The sequence below is a fragment of the Otolemur garnettii genome, unplaced genomic scaffold (genome assembly GCF_000181295.1).
Source record: "Otolemur garnettii isolate 467f Iridium unplaced genomic scaffold, OtoGar3 scaffold00190, whole genome shotgun sequence".
In the NCBI taxonomy this organism is placed as follows: Eukaryota; Metazoa; Chordata; class Mammalia; order Primates; family Galagidae; genus Otolemur; species Otolemur garnettii.
The window spans coordinates 225,596-253,521 of record NW_003852585.1 but is presented as its reverse complement, the minus strand read 5'-3'; the positions used below and the strand labels follow the sequence as shown (position 1 = coordinate 253,521).

At 54.4% G+C, this 27,926-nt stretch overlaps 1 protein-coding gene across 1 annotated transcript in view; it reads left to right on the top strand.

Moving 5' to 3' along the window:
- The first annotated feature begins 399 nt into the window (after window positions 1-399).
- ZNF185 (zinc finger protein 185 with LIM domain) overlaps window positions 400-27,926 on the top strand; it is a 65,915-nt gene continuing 38,388 nt past the window's right edge. The window contains exons 1-13 of the mRNA XM_003800924.2: window positions 400-456; window positions 15,072-15,150; window positions 15,340-15,463; window positions 15,712-15,777; window positions 17,462-17,500; window positions 17,612-17,689; window positions 18,308-18,397; window positions 19,070-19,156; window positions 20,071-20,154; window positions 20,395-20,433; window positions 21,459-21,542; window positions 22,010-22,099; window positions 26,449-26,535. Coding sequence (XP_003800972.1) covers window positions 15,117-15,150; window positions 15,340-15,463; window positions 15,712-15,777; window positions 17,462-17,500; window positions 17,612-17,689; window positions 18,308-18,397; window positions 19,070-19,156; window positions 20,071-20,154; window positions 20,395-20,433; window positions 21,459-21,542; window positions 22,010-22,099; window positions 26,449-26,535 — 902 coding nt within the window. The 5' untranslated portion in view covers window positions 400-456; window positions 15,072-15,116. The remainder of the gene's footprint in view (window positions 457-15,071; window positions 15,151-15,339; window positions 15,464-15,711; window positions 15,778-17,461; window positions 17,501-17,611; window positions 17,690-18,307; window positions 18,398-19,069; window positions 19,157-20,070; window positions 20,155-20,394; window positions 20,434-21,458; window positions 21,543-22,009; window positions 22,100-26,448; window positions 26,536-27,926) is intronic.

Genomic DNA, 27,926 nt, shown 5'->3' with positions numbered 1-27,926 from the left:
CACGTGGCGGAGACTGCCCGGCCCGGGGCTGCGAGCCTGGAAGAATTGGCCTGGAAGTTTTCCTCGCCCGCTAGGCCAGGGCTGCCAGGGTCTTGATTTCTCCCGCAGCCCCGCGGGCGGGGCCGGGAGGGGGCAGGCGGGCGAGGACACTGGCGGGAGAATGTGCGGAATGTGCCAGGCGCATCTACCTACCCCAGGAGAGGGCAGGGGAAGGGGCCGGCCGAGGGGAGGGGCGAGGGGCGAGGCTCCGGGAGGCCGGAGAAAACCTGTTTGTTCTCCCGCGGGCGGAGCTCAGTCCGCGCCGCCTAGCCTCCCTGCCTGCTCCCCCTGCACCCGCGCCCCGCGCTCGCCTCCCCGGCCTGGCCTGGCCTGGCCGGGCGCTATCCACCCGAGGGAGCCCGCGCCCCGCGCCCGCCAGACCCTCCGCCTGCCCCACAAGCCGGGCACCTGTGCCAGGTAGGGCTGTCGAGTCGCCATCGGAAGCGCCCCAGCGGGGAGGCAGCAGGAGACACCCGACCCGTGTACAGCTGGGGACAAGTCAGGGCCTCAGTTTCCCCATCCGTAATCCTCACCCACTCTAAGCATCCCTCCCGTAGGGCTTGTGGGGAGCTAGTGTTCCTGGCTTTCTGGTTTTCACTTTGAGTGAAGAGACAAACGAGAGGCAGAGGACGCCAGCGTGCCCGACCCAGGCAAGTGGCCCCCTTGCTGGCCTGGTCCCTCTCTGGTGGCCACTTCTGGAAGAGATGGTTTGATTGTTAGTAAATGGCCTGGGACCAGGGTACTCTGAGAGTTGAGCAGGCCTGTAAGAATCAGAGGATCTCAGATTCCTCAGTTCCCCTTGTTCATTTTATAGATGAGGAAACCCAGACAAGACCTACAGCCTGGCCCTCACCTGGAGGACCCCCTCACTTGCCCTAGGGCCTGGGGAAGGGGGCTGGCTGGTGGCCTGTAATGGGCATGTGCTGGGCACAAGGGATCTCTGGGAGGGCGCTGGGGAAGGTAGCTAGCTGTTCATGCTCTGACAGAAGGCGCAGAATCAGGTGTTGCTGGGTGTTTATCCAGCAATCTGTAGTGCACTGACTCTGTGGCCGGATTGTTTTGATGGGGGCAGGGAAAGCCAAGAGCTGTCCTCTTTGGAAAGGCAGAGGGATACTCTGCCTTAGGAAAAGGATCCGGTCCTCATGTCTGCTCTGCTGCTTCTGAGCTGGCAGTACCTAGGCATTTCCATCAGTCCAGAGGAGTAACAGGCCAGGCCACCTCCCAGTCAGGACTGTGGGGGGTTCAGATAAGACAGATGGTGGCTGTGCTAGGGCTTTAGAACATTCGATGTGCCAAAGGAGTCGTGTTTTCACCGAGCCATTTGCACTTTGCCTTGACATGTGGCAGGCTGTGCAGCAATAATCGCAGGACCAAAGCTGGCAGAGGGTAAGGTGCTCTGCTCGCCGCACTCCACAAACTCTGAAAGGGAGTCTTTTGCACTTCACCCAGCAGTGGCCCAGGCCTCTGGCACCAGGACTAATATTAACCTTGGTCTCCTGGCCCTTCCCATATCTGGTCATGGCACCTAGCTGGGGGCAGGAAGCCGGGTCTCACAGGTTGACAGACTTGAAGAGTGGGGAGAAGGTTCTGGGTCACAGGGCCCCAGCTCTGTTCCTTCTCACTCCTCTCAGTGCAGGAAAGCTGCAGAGGGAGCCTGGGGGAGGTCTCACCCTCTTGAAGCCTCCACTACTCCATCTGAAAAACCAGAGGCAGCTCAGAGGTCAGCAAGTGGCCAAGACACAGATGCACAGACCAGGGGCCAGCTTCTGGGCAGGCCTTGGTGCTTGTGCTGTCCCCTTATTGCCTACAGGCCATTCCAGGATGGGAAGGAGCAGATCCCACTCATCTTCCCCTCCCACTCCTTCCAGCAATTCCCAGGCCCTGGTATATAGCAGGTGCTCAAGATCTGTTTATCTTCATCCTCTCAACACTCAGGAGTCAGCAAAAGAGGTGGCCTAGGACCACATAAGGGTGTGAGTCTCTGAGTAGCATGAAAACATTAGGGGCCCCCTGCTCCAGGACCAGGAAAGCACCCTTGGCTGGGAATGTCAGAGAAGGCTTTCTGGAGGAGGGGTACTTGGAGGCAGGAGGAGCAGCTCAGCAGCTACCAGGTCAAGACTTGTTCATCTTTTGGGGCTGCTTGAGTGTAAATGCCCTGTATTCCTGACAGACCAGCTCCAGCTCTTCCTGGCCTCCCATATGGAGACCTAAAAGGCAGTTGACCTCACATCTTGCCCCAAGGAGTAACCGTCTATCTGGGGAGGCAGAGAGGCCAGTAAGGAGCTGCCAAGTGAATGGAAATGGCAGTAATGATTGTCCACCTCACTTCCTGCTCAACTGAATTCCAAACTCCAGAGAAGGCCCTCCTTATGTCCTGGGGCCACCACTACCCTACCTCAGCATCCCCCAACCTTCCTTGTGCTCCTTGCCTTTCTGACCAGCATCCCCACAGCTTCCTGAGCTCAGAGCCTGGGACCTGTCCACAGTAGGCATTGGCACCTATTCCCTGAACTATCCTCAGTTGTGTGCCAAGAAAATGCCCCCAATTCTGGCTCAGTGAATTCTGGGAGCCAAGAGTCCACCTTCGTCCTCCCCACTCAAGCTTTCACAGGTGCCTGATCACTTTTGTCTGGATCTTACTTTAAACCACAGCCCAAAAGGTCACATGTAACCCAAACTCTTCTGCTTGCTGAGCCCTGAGGCTGCCAGTCCTCTGGTAGCATGGGACAGGACCAGCACTGGAAAACAGAACTACTTCCCACTGTTCTGGAGTTCTTAGCAGCAACCTGCAAGGCATGCTAGGCCTTTGGCCACCATGTTTGGGACCATATCAGGGGCTTTGCATTTGTTCCCAGTGTGCAGGAAAAGAGCTGGCAGATGCTAGGACAAGGGCAGTGTAGTGGGGGAACCTGTCTGCCTAAGGACACTCAGGAGAGATTGTCATCATTGCTTCTGAGGGCTGGGGAGCTAGCCAGGGCCTTGTGATGTGGAGCAGGGGGATAAACTGTCCACTGTCTCATGCCCTGTAGGGTACGTTACAGGTGAGGGTGGCATCTTTACAGCTTGGTGGTTAAGAGGATATCTCAGAGGTCAGGCTGGGTTTAAACTCCAGCTTGGCCATCATCCAGTTGTGCAAATGTGAATATATCCCACAACCTCTGGTGGCCTTGGTTTTCTTACCTGTATGGAACGACAGCTGCAGCTAGAGCACCTGCTGTATAGGCACAAATAGGTGGGTGCCTATTTGTGGTACTCCTTTTTTTTGAGTCAGAGTCTCACTTTGTTGCCCTTGGTAGAGTGCGATGCCACCCTTCCTGATAGAGTGCCACCTCTGAGGCCCTTCCCAGCTCTGTCATAGCTCACAGCAACCTCAAACTCTTGGGCTCAAGCAATTCTCTTGCCTCAACCTCCCAAGTAGCTAGGACTACAGACACCACCTGGCACAATGCCTGGCTATTTTTAGAGGCAGAGTCTCACTCTGGCTCAGGCTGGTCTCAAACTGTGAGCTCAGGCAATCCACCCACCTTGGCTTCTCAGAGTGCTAGGATTATAGGTGTGAGCCACTGTGCCCGGCCCCCTCCCCCAACTTTTTTGTTTTTGAGGTAGTTTTAATCTGTTGCCCTGGGTAGAATGCTATGACATCATAGCTCACAGTAATATCAAACTCCTGGGCTCAAGCAATCCTTTGCCTCAACTTCCCTAGTAGCTGGGACTAGAGGCTTCTACCATAACTCCTGTCTAGTTTTTCTATTTTTAGTACAGACAGAGGTCTCACTCTTACATGGGCTGGTCTCGAACTCCTGAGCTCAAGCAATCTACCTGCCTCGGCCTCCTGGAATGCTCAGATTACAGGCATGAGCCACTGCACCTGGCCTCAGAGGTGGCACACTATCAGGAAGGGTAGCAAAGCCGGGACCACAGTGCCCTCTTTTAGGGCTACAGTGGCAAGGGGTGAGGTGGGGAGAGAGAAGCTAGCCAGGACATACCCCCCTGACCTGAAGAAAGTGGTTTGCAAATCACTGCTGCTCTGTACTGGTGATATGTACAGTGTCTACCCATAGTTCAATTATGGGCTAAAGATAACTTAAATCTCAGGGTGATTTCTGATGCCTGCTTCAAATGTCTGATTTGCTTTCTTTTTTGTTTTCACTTTTTTAAAATTTAGAGATAGGGTCTTGCTATGTCACTCAGGCTAGAGTACAGCAATTATTCAACTCCTGGGCTCAAGCAACACTCCCACTGGAGCCTCCTAAGTAGCTGGGACTACCAAGCCTGTCTCTGTTCTCATTTTTTATCTTTAATTTTTCATCTTTTTTTTTTTTTTTTTGGCCGGGGCTGGGTTTGAACCCGCCACTTCCAGCATATGGGGCCAGCGCCCTACTCCTTTTGAGTCGCAGGTGCTGCCCCTAATTTTTCATCTTGAATTAATTTAAAACTGACAGAAAAGTTGTAAGAATTGTGCAGATAATTCTCAAAGCCTTACCTGAATTCCCGCTGTTAATGATTTGACACATTTCTCATGAGTTTTCTTACTCATGGCCATGGAGAGTCAAGGGGTGGGCAGACATGGTGTCAGTTCATTTTTCCAAAGGGAAACTGAGGCATAGAGAGGGACTTGCTCAAGTGCCATTTGAGAATTAGGAACAGAGGCAGGTTAGCTTCTCAAGGACACACCCCAAAGCATTTGGTGGTATCCTCTGCTTGCTCTCCGGGTTGGGTGCTGGAGTACAGGATGGCAGGGAGCTTAGAGGGCGTGGGCAGGGAAGCAGGAGGGGTGGGTCTGGGTGTCATTCTCTGTGTCTAATGCACAGACTCAGACTTGGAGGTGAGGAGGCAGGAAGGAATCTGCAGCTTAAGCATATGTCCCAGCAGATTTGGCTGCCAGAATGACCCAGAGGCCACTTTCAGAAACACTGTCTAGGCTTTTCCCGTGGGGAGCATGTGCACTTCTCATTTCAAGAGGGAGCCAGGAACTGGGGAGGCACTTTCCTTGGTCAGGGACGTGGGCCCAGGCCCACTGAGGGAGAAGTCCCTCAGCTTCCCCACTAACACAGCTGAGTCCCTTGTGTCAGAGCTGCCCTTGGGCTTTCCCTGGGCAGTGAGGTGGCTGAGCAGACCCACCCCTCCTGGAGGTCTGGAGGCACCCCCTGGGCCAGAGATGAGACCTCAGTGTGGGCAGGCCCACCAGTGGTTGCTGGTGGTGGTCCTCAGGCTCAGCCCCATCTGTGGGCACAGCTCTGGTATTCAGTCCGGTCCCCTTGGTCTGGTGCCTGTGATTATTTGCTTAGCATGCCACTTTCTGATGACTAGGTCAGTTTCCCAGTTTCTATGGCAAGCATAGGTGCAAGGATTTTAGTCATAAGAATGTGCATCTCAAGTGAAAATGCTTACATTCAGGTAATGCCTGCTTAGGCTAAAAAGGAAAACAAACCCGAAGCCCAGGGCTTGCTTCACCACTTCTGCCCTGGGAGACCCTGCTCATTCTTTCATTCCTCCTAGGGAAATGCAGCTCTGGCCGCACCCTCGGGGTGCCCCTCCCTCTAGACTTCTGGCTATCTCCCCAGCACCCAGCCTTGGGCAGCTCTACTAACTGCTTGTGACCTTGGGCGAATGCTTTCTCTTTTCTGGGTGTCCATATTTTAATCCAGAAATGGGGGGAGCAGTGTTAGAAGTAAGGGTGAAGCTAAGGGGACTTGGGGCCTGGGACCCATGAGAAGGTGAGGAAACGGTTCTGGGAGGACTCTCAGAGCTTGAGGCAGGTGGGGAGGGGTGGCTGGGTGGTTCTTTTCCTTTTGAACCTCATCGATGATCACCTGTACCTAGGACAAAAGGAATTAGCTTTGGCCAATGTTAGTCAGGGCCAGTAGGGTAACTTCCTGTCATTGGCCCTGCTTTGGCAAAGGCAGAATGGGCTGCAGCAGTGAGCATGTGAGGTATTCCTGGGTACAGGGAAGAGGGAGAGAGTGGTAGTGGAAATAGGGCTTGGGTTCCATGACCCCAGAGCCCCTTTTGACCCTGTTTGCTACCTTGTCTGTAGATGGGACATGGGGACAGTAACTCTGAACTACTAGGATTGGTTCCCAGACTGTAGAGATGGCTAGGGTGCAAAGGCAGCCAGGGCCCTTCGGCGGTGGGTGGGGGGGAGCCTTAGGGTTCCTCTGGGCATGGTTTCATAGTGCATCTAGGGAGGTGAAGCCCTGCTAACGATGATAATGTGTCACCTAGGAGGCTCTGACCAGCGGTCTTTTGGGGGGTGAGGGGGGCACGTTGGCCTGCCCACCCCCCTCTTGTCATAGAGGCATCTCAGAGGGCCCTGCCCAGCAGCCCTCAGTGGCCCTTGAGCCAAGCCACCTCTGAGCACTCACTTGTATCCAGCTTTCTGAGAACTAGAAAATGATTGCAGCAGAGCCAGGAGGGGTCCTGGGGTCCACCCACCCAGGAGTGGTGGGTGGCGAGGGATGCCTTTACCCCTTGAGGTTCTAGCTCACCACCACCTTAGGAAAAAAGCTGGCTCGCCTTGTGTATCTGCCTCCCAGGGCCCCTCCAGTGCTGACGCCTAGAAGTCTAGAAGCTGGGATGTTGGGGGTGGGGTGGGGAGAGGTGAAATTCCAGACTTTCATGCAGAAGTCATTTACCTGTAAACCACATTTACAAACACCACCCCCTATGCACTCTTTTTCCAAATTATATTTTTCCCTCAGCAACTCAAATCTCTTCCAGTTCTTTTTTCCACTTGGTGCACCTCCTTCCTGCCACCTTGTTGGCCTCCAGGCATGAGCCCCAGGACTAGAGCATCATAGAAAAGAGGGGCCAGCCTGGGGATCCTGGGAACTGTGTGCTGAGCAGTAGACTAGGAGGCCCAGACAGGAGCTAGTTGCTCAGTTGTCATGGGCTCAGCCCAGCCTAAGGTCCCTAAATCACCACTGGAGGGCCCCTTTCCCTGGCTCTGCTGCAAAGACCCTCTGTATCTTGCCAATCCTTGCCCTGCCACAGCAGTGGCAGCAGCTATGGCAGTGGCATCTGCTCTGTCTCTTTCTCAGAAGAAAGCAACCTGCTTTGCTGACTGGTGTCTTGCCAACTGCTGAGACTCCAGTGCAGGAGACTAGGAATCAGATCTTGCCTCATGAGACGTGGCCACAGGAGGCTGCTTCATAAAATAGACCATTTCATCATCAGGCCGGCCGCTTCAGTGCTGGCTCAGGTCAGCCTGGGTCCAAAGTGAGACAGTCGGCCAAATACATTCCTTGAGAAAAAACTGGACGAGGGCACTCTAGCAGGCTTGAAGGCCATACTTCCTAACCACTATTGTTCCCCAGCCCCTCACACTCCTCCCCATGACAGGCACTTGGAGCTCACCAGCTGGTCCTTGAACTTCCTACAGTAGCCTCCCTGCTATGCTGGGCCTTTGAGCCCCCACTCCCACCACAAGCAGCACTGTCAGGACCCTGTGCCAAAGGTATGCACAGAGGGGCCATACTGGGGCCTACACCTTCCCTGCATGAGCAGGTGCAGGGAGCATCTTGGCACTCTGGTTTCCGTAAGGCCTTCCCCCCCCCCCCCCGTGGGCACAGAGAGTCATTTTCAATCTGGAGCCACAGGGTTGTAAAGCTGAACTCTGGCTCTTGTGGAAGGACCAGCAGGGACAGGTGTAACAGCTGGGCTCTCTTGTAGATGTAGTTTTTTCCATGGATTAGTCCTTGGCACCCTTATCCATTGTCCCTCATGACCAAATGGGAGCACTTATGTTTATGCTGAGGTGATGGGGGCCCAAGTATGGGTCCACAGCCACATTCTAGGCCTCTGCCTCTATCAGGGCTCCTTGCCCCAGAGCCACGTGGAAATGCTTGCAGACAGAGCTTTCCTAAAACATGGCCAGAGGTTGACCCAGTCATCAGCTTCTGTAGTGGGTGGCCCAAGTCTTGATGGCTTTGTCCAAATGTCACTTGCCACATCACTGTGCCCTCTTGCCAACTCCTGACCCACACCTAAGGGGTCTTCCCGGAGCTGAGCTTTAGGCTCTGATTCTAAGATACAGAACTGTGTGTGTGATACTGTGAGTTTGGCTGCCTGGAATGGGACCCTGCAGAAGTTTGACATACACTGGGAAGCAGAGCCAGGTCTCCTCCCAGTTCCTGGGTGCACAGAGCCACAGCTCACTTTCAAGAAAAAAAGCCCTTCCCTTTGCTTCTGCCCGTGGTGCGCACACTGAGACAAGTGCTAAGTCCACAGCCCTCCAGCTGCATCTCATTGTGTTTTGCCCCTCTTCCTACCCAGTTTACTTAAGAGGGGTAAGTAAAGGGCCTGTCATCCAGGCCCCACTTCTGCACAGTTTGTGAGCCATCCTACTCCCCTGCCATCCCTGGTGCGAGAAGGCAATGACTCAGCCTGCTGTCTCCTCTCACACAAGCCCTCACCACAGGGCCAATGTCATGGGCCTAGGCCAGCGAGACCCATGGGATGAGGGCCAGGCTGCCTATGTTGGCAGGCAAAGCTTCCTTGTGTCTCCCCTTGGTGTTTCGCTCCAGTTCTCTGAAGCCAGCCCATCCCAGCTCTACTAGGACAGCCAAGGCAGGAAGGGCTCTTCAACAGTGGGGTGGACTGGTGTGGGGCAGCAGCAGAACCAGGGGGAGGGCCCAGGAGGGGGTGACACTTGGGGGCCACAGACAGCCACCAGGATAGATGCCCCTCTATGCCCAGGGCTCCCTGGGGTCCTGCCCAACCAAAGGCAGGAGGTGGCCTGGGTTTGGACTCCCTCTCCCTGGACACACCTTCCTTTGCTGCCATGTTTTCCTCTTCTGCCATTTTTAGTGCAGTGTGAACAAGAATATGATTGGGCTGTGTCCCTGAGCTAGAGGGCAGTGGGACTTCAGGGCTGCTCCTGGAGGTGCCTCCCAGGGAGGTTCAAGCAGGGGTAATTCTGTACAACTTGCTCTGAGTTGATCTTGCCTTGGAGGGAGAGGACATTCTTGTGGAGAGACAGGACACCCCTTCTCCCGCTGCTTCCACCTCCATTTGTCTCCTCATGCACCAGCGTCTGCATCATTGTCTGCTGGCTCCCCTGACTCCAGTGAAGGGGAATCTGCGTGCATCTGCTCTTGCATGCACCACCTCCCTCACCTCCCAATCTGACTGCACTCACTGACCGGCCTCTGACAACACGAGGCTTGCTTGCAGCTTGTAGGGAAACAGGCTTCTTGCAGCTACCTCATTGGCTCCTTGATTCCATCTATCCAATCAGGGCCAGGAGCCTCTTCCCTTGGAGGTTACTGGGCAGCCTTGAGAGGCCACAGTAGCAGGGAGGAATGTGGAGAGGGAGCTTGGCCATTGGCATTCTGGGGCCATCAGAATTCAAGGAGGGCCTGCCCCCATCTCTCCTACCTAGCCCTTCCTGCGATGCTTCCCCTGACTGCCCTCTTGGCCACTTCTCATCTCACCTGCCCTAAGACATGTGCAGGCTAGTGGCAGAGAAAGAAAGAGGGAGATGAAGGGTTAGAAAGGTAGGCCAGTGTACCTACCTGGCGTCTGAGGTGGCCTGGCCTGCTCAAGAGGTGGTGGACTTGGTTCTGACCTGCCCTGGATAGACTTGTGTCTGAGTGTAGAACTTTGCTCAGAGCAGCATAGGGAAGGGTACAGCGAAGTAGGGCCACATCTAGTAGGGTTCCAGGGGTGTGCCAGGAGGGACAACTCGTGTGGAAGGTATTAGATAAGCTGGCCATTCCTTTGGTGACCCAGGCCAAGCACTAAGATGGGTGATATGGAAATTCCCAAAGAACTGGAAGTCTTTTCCCAGTTGGGGTTAGAAATGGGAACCATGGTATTAAAAAGGTGCACAGAGTGGCTGTGCTGTCTAGAAATAGGCTCACATGGGCTATCAAGACACCCATTCCTTGGGAAGGAAAATTCCAGAGAGGGGTCACATGTTCAAGCCTGGGGTGTCCTGCGAGGAGGAGGCCCACTAAGCAGGACCACAGCCTTGCTGAGAGAGTGGGAAGAGGAGCAGAGCCTTTGTGGATGTCAGGGCTAATGGGTCAGGGTGGCCTAGTAGGTGTTAAAAGAAGCCCGTGCTCCCTGAAGAAGAGGACAACTGAAAGGCCTGGGCAGGTAGGAGGTCCCTGGCTTTGCTTGTGAAGTTGGCTAGAGATGGAACATTTGTTATTCACCTCCTGGGGTAAGTGGGAAGGTGAAAGAACCCCTATCACAATAGTTTCTGTCTGTCTCTTTTATAACTTTCTAAATCTTGGATCCCAGCCACAAGTCCTGAGGCACAACAGAGCTTGGTATGTTAGACTCAGATGGAAAGTGTAGGGCTGTGGAAGGGGTAGGGGGCGATGTCCTAGGTCTGGGGTCACTGCTGGATCAGGCTGAGCAACCAGGCAGGCAGGGTGTGACTGACCTGAGTCTGAAGAGTCTCCTCTCTCCCTTGGGGGACAGTTAGCTGCTGAGGCCAAGGGTCCAACTTTGGAGGAAGCAATAGAGTTGGCCGGCGATGGGTGTGCCTGGGCCACCTGGGTGCTATCCCTTTGCTCCAAGGAGCATGCAATGCTACTGTGCTTGGGGTTACCAGGACCACCAAGCGGCCAGGGCTTCTATCCCTGGAGGGGGTTGCCTGGGGCCAGTCACTGACCCTCCTGGTCTCCCTTTGCTTGGGGTGAAGCAGGGAAGACGGTATACTTCCTGCCTGTGGGTTGCAGCCATACCACCCAGCATCATACCTTGATTCCTGGACTGTGTGTGCAGGTAGCCTGCCTGGTGCAAGAAATGTGCTCCATGAAGGAACACCAGCATTGTTATTCCTGCCTGGGGCCCCATTGAAGGGCAGAGCCCAAGCAACAGCCCAGGGGCTGGGTCCTCTCGCAGTGTGGTGGCTGGGAACTGGGCGCAGTCCTAGAGGAGGGCAGGAAGCTTTTCTGACAGCTGCCTGAATCTGCATCTGATGATGACTGCCTTCCAAGGGCAGAGAGTGCCCAGGTACCAGCTGTGGAGCCCTGGGTGTTTGCTGTGGCCACCTCTGGCAGGTATCTGCTGCCCTGGGAGCCCAGGGTTGAGCCCTCCCCCATTTATAGCAGAGAGAGCATGAGTAGGCATCCCAGGTGAATGACAATTACTCAGTGCTGAACTCTCCAGGCCTGCTGGATGTGAGCCTCATGAGCAAAGAGTTGTCCCTGTCCCCTTGAATACTTCATTCTCTGGGCAGATCCATCTCACTGCAGCAGGCAGAGGGGCTCTCAGTGGGCCTCATGTGCCCTCCTGCCCCTCCTAGTGGCCAGTCGCCTTCCCCTTCACCTTTCCCACCACAGGTCTCCTGGGATTTCTCCCCCAGGGAGAGCGCTCTCTGCATCCACGTCCTCTTTCCTCATCTCCCTGTCCCTCCTGGGCACTGCCGCCTGGCATCTACTCTTCAGACCAATCATTGGCTACACAAGCAGCCCTGGTTCCCCTTTCACTTGGTTTAGAACAGTGTTTGTTTCATCTTTATCACACAGACAATACATATTCATGATAGGGAAATTAGAAATACATAGAGGGGCAAAATTCTCTAGTGTATAAACTTTCAGATGTTTCTTTCCCTGTGCATTTTCTTTTTTTTTGGAGACAGAGTCTCACTTTACTGCCTTTGGTAGAGTGCTGTAGCATCACAGCTCGCAGCAACCTCCAATTCTTGGGCTTAGGCGATTCTCTTGCCTCAGCCTCCTGAGCAGCTGGGACTACAGGTGCCCGCCACACCTGGCTACTTTTTTGTTGCAGTTTGGCTGAGGCCGGGTTTGAACCCACCCCCCTCGGTATATGGGGCCAGCGCCCTACTCACTGAGCCACAGGCGCCACCCTCCCTGTGCATTTTTAAGTAAATATATTTTTACTTAAATGATGCCATCCTGCACATCCTGTTTCAAAAGGCACTTTCACTTAATGATGCATGGAAAGCACATATAGTACACAAAGTCACGTTCAGTGCTATATATCGGTATCATTGGTCATAGCTGCACAGTATTTGCTGGAATGGATGGACCATATTAAGTAAAAATACATCTATTGAGCATTTAGATTATTATGAGATTTTCACCCCCTCCTGCGTGTATCTTTGTTGTACTTCTGCAGTTGTGAGAGGCTACCAGGCCCATGGCCTGACCCTTAAGCCCTTGAGACATGCAGAAAGCAGTCCTTGCAAACACTCCTGACAGCATATAAGAGCAGCTGGAAATCTCTTCCTGAACAGAGTTGTGCTGGCGTGTGAGAGGGTGCCTAGGCCCCACTCTTGCTGAGGAGGGTGGGGCCCAGGTACCCTCTGGAAGACTGGAAGACTTGGGGCAACTGTACTAAGGCACCCAGGCCTGAGACTGGCTGTGTGTAGGAGTGGGCTGGCCTGGATGACTGGGCCCTGAGGGAGAAGTAGGGCTCAGCTTGGCAGTAGGAGTTGGGAGGCCATTCCTGGTGTGGGGACCAGCATATACAAAGGCACAGGTATTCCCTTGGCAGGGCCACCTTCTATGGACTCTGAAGGACATGGTTTGCATGGAGCACAGTGTCAACATTTGGGGGAAAGAAGTAGGGTCAGGTGACTGGTAAGTCTGGCCCCAGTCTCAAGGACAGGTGGAAGCATGAGACTGACATGGGCCCAGTGGGACAGGGGCTGATGGATGTTGCTGGGAGGAGGATGGATGAAGGCAGGGGCTGGGACCAGGGCAGAAGTGAGAAGTGACCCTGGCCTGAGCTAAGACTGGTAGAGAGGGGTGGCAAACAGGAGGGAGCAGCCAGCTCCCCAGCTGGAGCATAGATCTGAGCCCCATTTGTTGACCACATCTAGGACTCATCCCTTTACAGAGCGGACTGACTCTCACAGCCTGGAAAGACTACTCAGGCGGAGATCTTTCTGACTTTCTGGCTTCTGAAATGCAGCCAGGAGAGGCAGGCAGTTATCCCTGAGTCCTTTGACTGGGGTCTTCACTGTCAAGATGAGGCCCAAGGTGGTATGGGCCTCTGCTCCCCCTTGCTGGGGGATTTTGCACATGTCCCTGCCCTTTGGCCTGGGAATTGCCAGTGGCCCCTCTGCCTCTGTCATTCACATGCATAAGTCTGTCTTGACTTTGGAAGTGGCTTATTTGGGCCTGATTTGGCAGGAAACTTCTTGGCAACCATTGGGTTTGTCAAGGGGAAACTGATAAGTTTCTGGGTCTAGTGCTGGGCCTGGGATGGAGTTTGCTCCTAATACTGTGGATGACGTTCACCTGCTTGCCAAGTTCGTGTGTAGCCATGGTCCCTGAGGTTTTAGAAAGGAGTATGTCTTTGAGGTGCCCTGCACAAAACAAATTATGCCAACAAGTTGGCCCAGTAATATTAGGAGGACCTTGAAGACCCAGTAATGCCAGCCTTCTCCTATATGTGAGCAGCCGAGGCCATGTGGAGGTGAGGACTCTCCCAAGTTCTCAAAGTCAGTCAACGGCGCCAGAAGACCAAGAGACTAAGATCTCAGGCTTCACAGGCTTGCCCATGTGTCCTGCCTGTGGGGCCGCTGCACAGGCTGCTGGGTTGGGGACAGCTGGGCCTGTGTGGTCCTAGAATCACCCATGGAATGAGCTCCACTTAACAAAACTCTTGATGTTGAGCCCTGGTGCAGGGCTGAGCACATGGGGCTCCCACTGGCAGTGATAAGGTGCTGTTCCTGGCCCACAGCAGACCCGGGCCACCTGAGCTGCTCATTCAGTGCAGTTTATGGACGAGCTAGCTCTTGTTAATGTGGTGAATTTGGTTTGCTCTCAGCTCCCGGCCCTGGCCATTTCAGTGTACGCCTCACCTCCACAGAAACATAGTCTGACCCTGCCAGCTTGTGCCAGGCTGGTCAAACCTAGCCCTGGATGGGCTCTGAGGGGGCCAGGTCCTGGGGATATGTCAGCAGAGCTGGGCCTTGCTTTCCATCATGCCCTTACACCTGAGCCCTCAGCCCCTCTGTCATAGCCATTCAAGGCAATGTCCTGACCCACGACCTGGGCCTCTGTCCCCTTGCAGCTCTGGGTCATTTCCAGCCTGGAGACCTGGCTTCTTCCTCTTGGCAAACAGCCTTCATGGTGCTGTGAAGGCCTCCGAGACCACCACAGCCCATCCCTCACCTGCCATAGGAGCACAGCACCTGGTTCAAGGGCAGACAGATTTAGGCTGGAGAGGAGGCAAGGGAAGAGCAGGGTGAGAAGACAGAGGAAGAAAAATATGAGCACATCCCCACCCTTGCCTGGTTGCTGAGGACCACTAAGAGTCAGTGGTGGGACCCTGGACTTTCCACTAGAGGTGGGGAAAGGAACCAAATATGGCTATATACCCCCAGACCATTTTTGTACTGATTGGGGACCACTGAGTGCCCCTCTCCCAGCAAGGATGAATGGAGAGTCACTGCTCCTGTGTTCCTGTCCAACTTCTCAGTGATCTGTGGTGTACCAGGTGGTGCCAGGCACTTACAGGAACATAGATTCATTTTGTCCTCACAGGAATCCTGAAAAGTAGACTTTACTACCATTTTACTAATGGAGAAACTGACCAAGGCGAGCTGGCCTCTATTTGGAGGATTTTTCCATGATAGCATCCAGGGGGGGCTCTGAGGCATCCTGCAGAGGCTAGCTGACCTGCCCAAAGTCTGTCAGATAACTCCTAGGGAGTGAAAACAGTTGTCTGACCACAAAGCAGAAGGGCTGCAGCCCCACCCTGAGTCCCAGGCCATCTGCCTGTCCTGAAGGTGTTTTTCTCTGAGTGTCACTGTGGATGCTCCCCTGCTGCCTGCTGTTTCCCCGCACTCCCCATCCATTAGTACCCTTCTTTCCCAGGTGGGCAGCCCCAGGCAGACAGGTGGGTGTGCCACTCGCCAGTGGCAGGTCCAGTGAGTGCTTGGTCCCTGGCCTCTGTCTACATCCAGGACTCTGCCAACTCTTGACCCCCAACACCCAAGGGAAAGTCTGGATGATTTTGGTGTGCCAGGAGCCAACTTCATGGTGATCCTCAGCCATTACAAATGCATGAATTGATAAGCATGTACTTCTTTTTGTCCCCAGCAGCCCCATTGAATCAACTGACAAGGGACCTGCAGAATAAGCATCATGAGTATTTCAGCCCTTGGAGGCAGCTCCAAAGGTGAGACCTGAGCTCCCTATTGCCCTGAGCTTGGTGCATGGCTGCCTTCTTCCCAATCTGCCCTGAGAGGGCCACGAGTGCTGGCCAGGCAGCAAAGGGAGAGCAGTGTGTTGGGATGGCTGGAAAGGAGGCCCAAGGACCTAGGGTTGGGGCTTCCCTTCTGAGGCTGTTTCGCCTTGCCCCCGACAGGGAAGCCTCTGCCACCAGGTGAGGAGGAGCGCAATAACGTCCTCAAGCAGATGAAAGTGCGAACCACACTGAAGGGGGACAAGAGCTGGATCACCAAGCAGGATGAATCAGAGGGCCACACCATGTAAGTCTCAGAGGCTGGGAGAGATGGCAGTGATGTGGGAGCTGTAGCCATGGGACCATAGCAATAAGACTATGTATAGGGTAGAGCATCGGAAAGGCCATGGGCTGGGAAAGCCGTCAGGTGCCCAGGAAGGAGATAGCCAGGCAGGAGTGGTGCAGCTTGGCAGGCAGCTTCTGGGATGGAGGCTGCAGGGCGTCTGGTGGCAGGGATCCCAGGAGCCACTCTTTCAGGACCCGTTTTTCCCCCAGAGAGCTGCCCTCAGGCCGGAGTCGTGCCACATCCTTTTCATCAGCTGGGGAGGTCGCCAAGGCCAGGTAAGATGTGGTGCCTAGGTGGCTGGTGGTGGGCCCTAGGGACTCTTCTGTGGCATGGGGCCAACTGTGGAGCAGGGAGAGGTGAGCAGAATGAAGGGGACAGGGCCAGGAAGGGAGCCCGAGCCAAGAAGAGAGATAGATGAAGGGGCTATGGTGAGTGCTTTGGCGTCCATGGGGAAACGCAGTGCAGGAGTCTAGGACACTGGCCTTGCTGTGTGCTGTGGGGCCAGCTGACCACTTGCTGGGCCTACATGGTTCTAGCTGTCAACTGAGATCAATGCTCTCAATAAGAAGAAGACTCTTATTTTGAAACTTGTCCCTGCAGGGAGCAAGAACATCTCTGAGGCTCTTTGGGCAGCTTCAGGAGTCACAGGGACTCACTTCTGCATGTAGCCCCACCTGCTGAGCACACTTGCAAAGTAGCATGCCAAGGGACATGCGGGTTTGCTCCAGCTGTCTCCTGAGGTCACAGTGATGTCTTTTGTCAGCTGACCAAGGCGAGCTGGCCTCTGTTTGGAGGATTTTTCCATGATAGTCTCCATGGGGGACTCTGGTGGGAGTGTGCGCTGCTGGCGTCCAGAGAAACTGTTTCTGAGAGACAAGGGGACAGGCTTGCGTTTTGCTCCAAACATCTGGCAGGTGGCCTCTTAGGTGGTGGTAGAGGCAGGTGGTGGTAGAGGCAGTGGCAGCAGCCCAAAGGGAGGGCCCCAAGTTCACTGCCGACCTGCCAGGCTGCCTCTGGCGACTATGGTCTTGCCCTCCCTCAAGGATTCAGTACCCACTCCCTGCCAGGTCTTGTGCTGGGCACAGAGGATACAGTAGTGATCAGGACACAGGCCCTATCCTCAGGAAACTGATACCCTAGGGTTCCTGCAAGTTGGCGACCTCCAGGAGACCATCCTCTGTTAAGGACAGACCCCGTGGGGATGGAGAATGCTGGGGTTCTGTATTGTCCTCAGGCCTGAGTCCTGCTGCTCCAGCTGAAAGGCCCTGGACTTCTGGACAGGGGAACCATCTACCTTGTTCTCAACTTCTCACCCACCCATGAGGAAAACTCTTTAGAAGGGCCTTTATCATGTGCCCCCAAGTCCACAACTGATTGGACCTCACCGCCAGCTCCTTGACTGCGTCCCTTGGCTCCCTTGAATTCTCTGAGCCCCCTCAGGTGCTGCCTAGGAGGTCACAGTACCACAGCCTTCTATTTTCCAGCCAGGGACCAAGCCCTGGCTATACCCCTTGATCTCAAACCTCCATCAAGACTTGGGATGTGTGGGCAGCACCTGTGGCTCAAAAGGGTAGGGCGCCGGTCCCATATGCCAGAGGTGGCAGGTTCAAACCCAGCTCTGGCCAAAAACAAAAAAAAAAAAAAAAAAAAAGACTTGGGATGTGGCATCCAAGGGCCAGAGGAGTGGGAAGGGAGGCCATCAGCCCTTGGCTGGCAGGTGCTTGCCTCTTCCCCTCTGGGCCTTAAGTGCCTTCCTGGAGGAGGCTGTGGCAGGGGCAGGTCAGGGGCCTCAGGGGAGCATGAGGGAGAGAGGGGGAGCACAGTGGGCACTTGGTTCAGGGAGTGGGGGTGGTTGGCACCAATCCTTTCTGCTGCCCTGGGACATCCACCAGCCAAGCCCCTTGCTGTTGGGGACAAGATGAAGTAGGCCTCACCTCACCCCTCCCTCCTCTCTGGCAGGCCTCTGAGCACAAGGGCTCCCACTGGCTACATCATCCGGTGAGTGCTCTCAGCACCCCATCTGCCTCCCTGTGCCCACCCAGGTCAGCCCTGCCTTCCTAGTCTTCTCACCTCTGGGGAGCTCACCGGACTTTCTGGACTCTTTTTCAGGGGTGTGTTCACCAAGCCCATTGACAGCTCGTCCCTGCCCCAGCAGCACTTCCCTACAGCCGATGGAGCTCCGAAAAGGTTGTCTGTAGGGTGCCTTCTGGTGGGCCAGTAAGGAAGTGGGAGGGCCTGGCTTGTGCTCTGCCTTCCAGGGCCATGGGGGTGAGAGGATATGGGGTGGGGTGGGGCTGGCCGTCCTGGGCAGATGTGTGGGCCCCTGGGAGGCCCTGGGCCACTGACAGTGCCCTTGCTCTAAGACCAGTCCCAACAGCCCTGGTCACTGGGGCAGAGAAGTACAGAAGACTGGGAGAGGCTGGGCCCAAGGTTGCCCTGGCCTGGCCCCTGCCACCCTTGCCGTGCTGATGGCATTGAGCTATGTGCTGCAGTCTACCTTCTTCCCATACAAGCACTTTGGGGTCAGGCTGAGCCCAGCCTATGTCAGAAAGGAAAGGACAAGGGGATTGAGAGACAGAAAGCAAAGACACAGGCAGGAGCCTGCTGGGCTGTTCCCTTGAGGTGCAGTTAGGACTGTCCTGCTCAGGGTGGTGCAGTGCTGGGTGTCTGGCAGGGCTGAAAGCAAAGAGGAAAGGCTCCCAGGAGCCCCTGCTCTACATGTCACATGCCTGATGGGATGGGTAGGCATATATGGAGGCAAGAGGGGCCTACAGGTGGGCACATGGAAACTTCTTGCCTTTCCAGAGTGGCCGGTCTGGTGAGAGCCGCTAGTACCGGCTGCCCCCGCCCCTCATACTCTGGGTACAAGATGACCACTGAGGATTACAAGAAGCTGTGAGTATGTGATGCCTGACCTCCTCCTCCAAGGAATGCTTCCCTCCTCCAAGGAATAAGCCCAAACACTGGGTCCTTGGAGATAGCTGGCCTAGGGAGAGCTGGTCCTACTGGCCTGTCCCCCAGCCCCACTGGTTGTGGCCATGGCCTGAAACCCACCAGAGAGCACCAAGTCCCCCAAATTGGCCTTGTGAGCCTGAAGAGGGGGCTTTGGGTCACAGCCCTGGGGCCACTCTTGGCCAGCCTTGGGATCTCCTCTTGGGCTGGGCCTCCCTGGCCACCTGTTGATGTGGACATTTTGTGCCTAAGTCAGAGCTGCTTCTTCGATATAAATCTTTGGTGTTCTCCCTGGAGCTACCCTTGAGGTTCTGCTCAAAGGTCCCCTTGCATGCTTAGAGATGGGGGCTCTGGACAGAAGTATGAGTTGTGTCCCATATCTTTCTATCCTTTGTCCCTTGTTCCCATCATCCAGTAATGTGGAACAGCTGGAAAATCCTTCTGGGGAAGGGGTGAGAGTTGAATAGGGCCTTGAGGGGACACTTGGGATTGGAACAGGAAAACTAGCTCTCAAGGAGGAAGGCGCAAAGGCCCATAGGCAGTTACACTAATGTCAGTCAGCCAAGCTGCTGAGAGTGGCAGATGTGACAGGGACTCATATGTCCCCTCCCACAGGGCGCCCTACAATGTGCGGCGTAGCTCAACATCAGGGGATGCTGAGGAGGAGGAGGGGCCCTTCTTTCTGGATGAGCAGAAACGGAGGTAAATGTGTCCTCTGGGCGGGGCAGGGTCTTCACTGACTGCTGAAACGAACTGGGTCAGTTGAGGTGACAGAGTGCACATGTAGGCCATCAGCAGTGGCCTGTGGGGTATGGGAATAGGTGTCATTCTGTGAGTCAGTTCTAGGCCAGCTCCAGGGCCTCTTCGGAGCCTTCCATGGGGTACAACCTGGGAGAAGCTGCCTACACAGCGGCCTCTGTGTGTTTGCAATGTGTACAGAGTCCTGGTGGCCTCACGTGCCTCAGAGACGGGCTGGACTGCACAGTCCTGAATGCCTCCCCATCCACGTAGGCAAGCAGAGTTTCTTGAACCTGAAGGGATAAACGCCTCATCTGTCACTCCCTGCTTGTTGCATACCTTCTGTCCAAGGGGATAGACCTCACACCACCCATGCCAGTAAGCTGTGACGAGGAGGGATCACTGAGTCCCTTTTGTATGCCTTCAACCCGAGGCCTGGGGGGCAGCTAGGCCCTAAGGAAATAAAGCCCCCATCCCAGATCAGCCTGCCCCTGGCTCCACATGTACCAAGCTGTCTGTGGCTTGCTGGGGGCCCAAGAAGAGTGGCAATCCTCAGGGAAGAGTTCAGAGTGGCAAGGGTCCCCAAGCCCAGTGGCTCAGGAAAAGAACCAGGCCCTCAGGTTGAATGCCTACTGTGCCCCTGCTGGGCAAGTGCCCTCAGGCCAGTCAGGAGCAGTCCCTGGCTTTAGCTTCCTGTCCTGTGAATTGTAGGGGGCAGTATTACCTGCTCTGCTGGACCCATGTGGGGTACACCACATGCTCAGTAAATGTTTCCCCCGGGATGGCCCTGAGGAATCCCATCACTACCCCAAGCTAACTTGACAGTACGTGTCTAGCTTGGCACCCATCACATGCCCTCCGCCCCCATGCTGTCCCAGGTCAGAGGCTGCAAGCAGCGTGCTGAGGAAGACAGCCCCCCGGGAGCACTCCTATGTCCTCTCAGCAGCCAAGAAGAGCACTGGGTGAGTTGCACAGCAGGGACAGCTGGTGAACAGGTAGTGGAGAGATCACCCCAAAGCCCTCCTAGCTGGAATTTCTCCCATTCTCACATGCATATTCTAGAAACTCGGGGGTCTGGCTGTGGCCATCAGGGCAGGTGAAGTGCTAGCAATGGGAGAGAAGCCTAGGACTCCGGGGTAGAGCAGTTGTGCCTGTAAGTGGGCTCCACTCAACATGCCTCTTTTCTGCTTCCTTTCCAGTAGTCCTACCCAGGAGACACAGGCACCGTTTATCGCTAAGAGGTAAGTGTCATCAAGGGAAGCCTCAGAAGCTTGTCACAGACCATGGAAAAGGCCTCCTGCCAGCAGGGGTGTGGTATGGGTAGCTGGGGGGATGGGATGTGAATATGGTATGCCTGCTGTCCCTGAGCGAAAGGCCAGGTGAGCAGCTGGGGTCTATGGTGGCACATGTGAGTCAGTTCTTCCATTAGTCAGTAGTAATGGGGCTGGGTCCCTGGCCCAAGGTGGAGCTTCAGTGTTCCAGGCCCAGGCCCCTCCGAGGCTCTGTAGCAGATGCTAGTGGGCTACAGAGGTGTTGTTCCCTGGCCTCCCCTTGCAGTGCCTAGCTGTGGGCCCACACCAGGAGGAGCCAGCATGCCAACTGATCCAGGGAGAGGCCCAGAGGGCACAAAAGCCCAGAGGTGGAACTAACTTGCTGTGCCAGAAGACCAGAAAGCAGGGGGTGGTGGCAACACAAAGGAAGTGACAGAGACTGGGGCATCCATACTGGCTGTGTTGGGTTCCTGAGGCTTCTATAACAAAGCACTGCAAACCAGGGGGCTGAAAATAGCAGGAAGATATTCTCTTACAATTCTGGAGCCCAGAAGTCTGAGATTGAGGTGACAGCAGGATGAGGCCCTTCTGGAGGCTCTGGGGGAGAAACTGTGGTCCCAGGCCTCTGTCCTCCCTTTTGGCAGTTGTTGAGATCCTGGGTGTTCTGCGGCTTATACCTGCAATGCTTCCAGGCTGTGCCCCTGTCTCCAGAAGAGGGAAATCTGGAGACAGAGTCACAGACTGGTCATTGGATTTAGAGCTCACCCTACCCCAGTATGACCCATCTTCCTGATTACATCTGTAAAGACCCTATTTTCAAATAAGGTCAGGCACAGGTTCCAAAAAGACATGGATTGGTGGGGGACAATATTCAACCCAAGGTCACCCCATGGCCCTGGGCCAGTTAGACACCACTGAAAAGATGTCCTTCAAAGGCCAGCAAGCTCCAAGATGGCCAAAATGACCACAAGTGCCATTTCTCTTCTTGCCCAAAGGGTTGTGCTGGTGGATGAGGACGGGCCTTCTGAGAGGATCCAGGACACGCCTACTCTGGCAAGATCCGCTCCTGGCTTGAGCAGGTAACCAACTGCTGATCTCTGCCTGGGGCTGCTGGCTACCAGGCCTGCCTGCCACTCAGTCACTGTGGAACCTCTGTCAGGCCACCTCTCTGCTGGGCCTCAAGGTCAGTGTCCCCATGTGCCCAGTGACAGGATGGGGCACAGAAATCAGTAAGGGCCTATCTGGCTGGATGTCCCAGGGATGAAAGGAGCACCACAGTTCAGCCTCCAGGGAGCGAGTACCTGCCTCTTGTCTGTTTAGTATTTATCTGTGTCACCTGAATCCTTGCATTACTGAGCTCAGAGGCAGCACAACAAACACCTCAAGAAAAAGTAGCAACCTTGGGGTTTCAGAGGGCTGGCCACCACAGTGGTAGCCTGCCATTGTTATTCTTGCTCCTGGCATTCCTGTAAGTTCACCAGGTTTAAATTGCCTAGGGAGGAGGCTTTACAGGCCCCAGCACTGCTCATAGCTGCTTTTTTGGCAGTGCGGATGGAGGCGGAATCATGGTATCCCTGACGGTTTGGATTGTGCGCCTGCCGCGTGTACCTAGCCCCACTAGGAGCTGGGAGCTTAGGTGGGTGCTGGGAGCTAGCTCTAGACTGTGTGATAGTCCAATGGCTTCCCATCAGCCTGGCCAGCTGGGTCTTCCAGCCAGGAAGGATCTGGCAGTAGGATAACAGGGCAGGGACAAACATAGTGCTGGTGACCTCACTCTGGGCAGGGATGTGATATGCCCTTATTTCTGAGCCCTGAGTGTCCAGGGAAGATAATGGTGCTCTCTTGTTTGTGGATGAAGAGCAATCAATACCTCCTTGTACTTCATGCTGAATTGGTACTATGTCCTGCAGGGAGTGCCACAACCCTATTGTCACTGCTGGTCAAAGCACCTGCCTGGTTTGAGACCTTTGCCCAAATCTAGGTCTGCTAAGAGCTGCACCTCTGTGGCATCTTTGGAAGAGTCTTAAGGCCAGAGGGGGAAATGTCTGTCCCTACAGGTCACTTCCCAGGCCCCAGGGGCCATTCTGGCTCTTCTAATGCCATTGCAACACCTCAACTCGAGCTCTACAACCATTTTTAGACATGCGACCACCATCCTTGGAGTCCCTTCCTCTGTGCCAAGCCCCATCACCAAATACAGTTACATTCTGAGGTACCGAAAGTTAGGACTTCATCATATGACTGTTCGGCTTGCAAGGTAGTCCGTAACAGCATATACTTCTCTTTTGATAAAAGGCAATGCATGGTTTCAGATGCCTTTTAAAAACTACTGTAGGAGGAGAATTAGGTTGTGAAATATTATGGATTTATGAGATATTTTGACATTTGTTCCAGAAAATCCCTTTGGATTTTGAGTACCTATCACACGGCTGCTGTAGTAAGGTGGCTATCTTGGTTGGTCAGGGCTGCCATAGCAAAGTGCCACAAATTGGGTGGTTCAAACCCCATAAACATATTATTTCCCAGTTCTGGATGCTGGAAGCCCAAGATGGAGATGTCAGTTCCTTCTGGGGGCTGTGAGGGAGGGCAGGCTGTGCTCTAGGCCTCTCTCTTCCCCTTGAAGATGGCACCTTGTCCCTGTGTCACCTCACACCGTCTTCCTTCCGTGTGTGTCTCTGTGTACAAATACCCTCTTTTTGTAAGGACACCAGTCATACTGGATTAGGGTCTACCCTAAGCACCTCACTTTAACTTGATCAGCTCTGTAAGGTCTTATCTCTAAAGGTCACACTCTGAGGTACTGGGATTAGGACTCTAACATACAACTTTTGAGGGGACACAATTCAACCTATGATAGCGGCTAAGGAAGGCCTAGACTTTAAAATGTCAGCCTAGAGGAAGTGGGTAGCTGGAGGTGCAATCACAGAGCTGGGAAGAAGTTGTGTTTGGCTCCAGCCATGCTGCACAGTACCATGGCCCACAGATAGGCAGAATCCAGACACCCAAGGAAACACCTGTGTATTCCAAGGGCGACAATAGAAACGGCTCACAGATTGCTGGAGCCACCAATAGTAGTGGGAGAGAAAGGTAAAAAGGAAACACTGCCTGGGGATGGGGAAGTAGAGGAAGGATCTGGGATGATCAGCCTGAAAAAGAACAAACTCGGGGTCACAGGCACCAGCTTTTGGTCCTAGACTGTGCCCTGGTGTGCTGCCTGGCAGAGTAGCTGAGGAGCAATGAGTAAGAGTTTAGCTTTGTCCCGTACTGGCTGTGTGACCTTGAGCAAGTCTCTTTGCCTTTCTCTACCTCAGTTTCCTTGTATGTGAAATGGGGAGAGCAGTAATAGCTCCTTTCTGAGGCTGCCCCAAATACCAAGTGGGACAGTATGCATAAAGCACCTAGGGCAGCTTGCCTGGGTGTCCTTGGGTGTTCCTGATCCAATACAGGAGGGGACCAGTATCGCCACCTGCTGGCACCTGTGGGAAATGTGGCTACAGGCCTGAGAAAAATGATGCCTTCCTCCCTCTCCCCTCTTCTGGTAGGATGGGTCACATACTCTTTAGTAAAGGCACTGTCACTTGAATTTCCACAGGTGACTAGGGTCACATTGGATATGCACTGATCAGTTCTGGGCCTGAAGCTTCAGAAGACGCTGGGCTCTATGTTCTCTTAGTATCTTCCAAGAGTGTGCAGCCTTCCAGAATGTTTCTGGCCTCTAGGAGCCTACCTGAAAACTTCAGATTGGACTAGGGCTATCTGTGGTCCAGGGTCTGGAGTTTTCCCTGGCTTTTTCCCTCTAGTGACTGTGAACACTCCAGGCCCCTCCCAGGGTAGAGATGGTGGGATAGACACAAGCAGCCCACTGATGCACCCTTCCACGGGCTCCCAGTCTGACTAAATTGGAGCCAGACGCAGGGTCAACTTCAAGGCTATCTGAGAGCAGTTAAGTTAAGGTGGCTGGCAGGGGCTGCAGAGGAGGTGCTGGCAGGGTCACAGTCCCCCCAAAGGCTCCTGGAGAGGGTCTGTTCCATGCCCTTCTCATAGCTGTTTTCCCCACAGTTCTCAGTTTCTTGGCTGGCAGATGCATCACCCCAGTCTATGCCTCCATCTCTCCATGGCTGTCTTCCCTCTGTGTGTCGGTGTCCCAAGTTCCCTTGTCTTCCCCAGTGAAGGGCACCAGTCACTGGATGACAGCCCACCCTACTCTAGTATAGAATAGTATGACTTCAACCTTGATTACATCTGCAAAGTTTATAGGCACAGATACCATGGGTGATGATGTCCATATATTTTTTTGAGGGACACGATTGAATCCCTTAACAGCTGCCCTGAAATATGTGCCATTTGAGCTGAGTATTTAAGAAAGGGGATGACAAAGGAGAAGGTGCAGAGGAATGAAATAGATGTCAGGCTGTGGTGATACTTTGTTCCTATTTCCTCTCTGACAGAACCAGAAATGTCAGTGAGAAAATATGTTTTACTTGCCTGTGACATCCCCAAGTCAGGTGGATCCCTATTCCCTGGCACCATGTGCTTCAAATAGGCAGAATGGGGTCAGCAGCCAAGGGCTTTATGCTTTAATCATAAATGATGTCATTTTTGACAATGATGGTATCGCTATTATCATGAGAGGAGATGGGCAGAAATCAGAGATGCCCATGTGTACTCAGCCCCTCCCTGGCTTTTTCTCTCTGGTCACTGTGAGCACTCCAGGCCCCTCCCAGGGTAGAGATGGTGGGACAGACACAACCAGCCCTGACCCAGCCTTCCATGGGTTCCCAGTCTGACTAAATTGAATTCAGACACCAGGATCAACTTCAAGGCTAGCTGAGAGCTACCTGAGCTCACCCATAGTGGGATACTACCTTTCTCCCTGCTTTTACCCTGACCCCTCCAATCCCTGCTCCTCTTGAAAGCCCTGAGTGGCCTTTGCAAAGTGTCATCTTGGTCCTATCAATCCCCCTAACTCCCACTTCAAGGCCCTCTCATGCCTTCTGGTCTCAGCATTCAAGACCCCTGCCAGCCTCCAGCTACTCCTTCCATCTCCCTTCAGCTGGCCAGGGTTGGGCTAGACCTCCATGAAGCTTGTCTGGTACCCTTGGGGCTGGATTTGTCCTGGGGCCCACAGCACACTACTGTTCTCATGTGCTACTCCCCCACCTGACCCACTACTTGGCCCAGAATTTCATCAGGACAGGCCTGGGCTAACTGCTGTCTGTACCTACAGGGCCCAGGGGCAACCAGAGGATGGAGGGAGTAGCTACGATGGGACTTGGGCTGAGGCCTCATTCTGCGGACATGGGGAGGCCTGGTTTGGGGTGAAGGATACACCCCCCACAAAACTAGGGAGCTCCAGGTTTTCTCTAGCCTTGGTCATCACCATGGCCACACCCACTAGATGACAGGCCTTGTAGTAGGGCCACAGAACTTATTAGACTTAAGCATGGCTGGCAATGGAAGATCTCAAAGGGGCCCTTTGAAAGCTGAATCAGTGTGTCCTTCATGGGCTTCAATTCATAGGCACCTGGGCATTTGTCCTTACTCCTGAGTCTCCAAAATCCCTCTCACTGGCTGCTATCCCTAGCAGTCCCCATCAACCCAGGAGGCAAATCCCCCAGCTTTGCACATACCTACTTTGGGTGCTCCAGTGGGGTCACAGTCTGGGCTTGCTTGTACAAGTGGTTGGCAGCATCAAGACGGGGCAGCTGCGGGCAGGGGGCACATTGGGGCTGCTCCAAGGGAGGGAGGGCTCAGGTCAGGGGTGCAAGACTGGGGCTTACAGGCCAGTGGCCCAAGCTCAGCTATAGCGCCAAGAAGACTCAAGGCCACAGAGCAGAAAGGGGGGAGGGGCTATGGGTCTGTGTGTCCCAGTGCATTAGCCAGGGTGCTCTTGAGGGAGTATGTCCTTGGACACCCATCCCAGCTAGGGAGGGGGAAGGTTTTCTCACCAGCAACAACTGTCTGGGTCTCTCCTTTGACCCACAGCTCAATAAATGGGGAAATTGTCCGCCTGCAGATCGTGACACCCAGGGCGGGACTCCGCCTGGTGGCCCTGGACCTAGAAGGCATGAGGTATGGGGACCTTCTCACTCCTGGCTCCCTGAACACTTTTCTAGAGATGAGGGTAGCGGGGGCCAGGGGCTGAATTTGCCACCGTAGGGATTACAGGTTGGTGAGAGGCATGGCTGACCTGGGTTCTCTGCCCCTGTCTCATTCTTTCATTCAACAACTGTCATGACGTGAGTACGTGGTCTGTGCAAAGCCACAGGTCAGGTCCAGGGACCCAGTGGTGAGTGGGACCCCATTGGCTGGAGTTGAGCATAAGCTAGCTCAGGCCATGCCCTCTGGGAAGGCAGGACCGACCAGCTAGCCATGTTGGGGAGAATGGGGACTGTGGAGCAGTTCCCCTGCCTGTGTGAGGAGGCTGCTGGGAAGTGAGTAGGGTCACTGGGTCAGCCTGCACAGCTCTCCATGTGGCCCATGCTGGGGACAAGGAGAGATAGGAGGGCCTCCATAGGGTGCATGACAGGCTTAACCCCTGACCTAGGGTGCAGGGTGAACAGCCAGGTGCCAGGCAGGCAGGATGTGGGGGCTAGGGAGAGGGTCAGGGGAGATCTGTACAGGAGAGCTGGGTACTGGCTTTGTGATGCCCAGAGTACGGGGAGGGAGGCGAGGGTGTATGCTGGAGATCGTCTCTTAATCCCTAGAGGAGCGGGAGACCTGAGTGGGGGCCTTCTCACCACCATGGGCGTGGGGGTACTCAGGAAAGGCTTCTCAGAGGAAGTAACATCTGAGATGAGTTCTAGTAACCTCTAGGTCCCTTTACACTTCTCCATGGCTCCTCTGTCTCTAACTCTGCCCACTCCCCCAGGCAGGTACCAAGTCCTGTCTTTGTTATTCTAGAGATATCTCCAACCCTACTGCCCTGCTGTGGGTCCAGGCCTCCATTATCAGGTGTCCAGCCACTTGCCCCCATTCGCTCCTGCCCACCCCAAACTGTAGCCACACCAGCTCTCTGCAGAAAACCCTGCATCTCCCTCTGCCCTTTGCTCTGCAGCCTAGCTCAGGCCCTGGCTGCAGCCTGGGTTCCTTCCTCCCTTGTCCCACTGTCTGCGCCGGCTGTGCCCCCCCCCGGGGTGCCCTCTCTCTTTTGCATTGTGCAGTCTCCCCTCAAGTGTCCTCCTTTGGGGCACCTTCCTCTCCTGCATTTCTAGCTTTCTTTCCTTTCTTTTTTTGGGGACAGTTTCATTTCATCACCCTTGGTAGAGTGTCATAGAGTGTCACTCCAACTTTGGTAAAAGCAAAATGCTTTCTGTAAAGATTAGATAGATAGATAGATAGCTTCAGATGTTTCAGAGACCACTGAGAGGAGATGTTAAGTGAGCAACAGAACAGATAGGTGTGGAAATCTGGGGAGTGGTTCAGGATGAAGACTTTTTTTTTTTTTTTTTTGAGATAGAGTT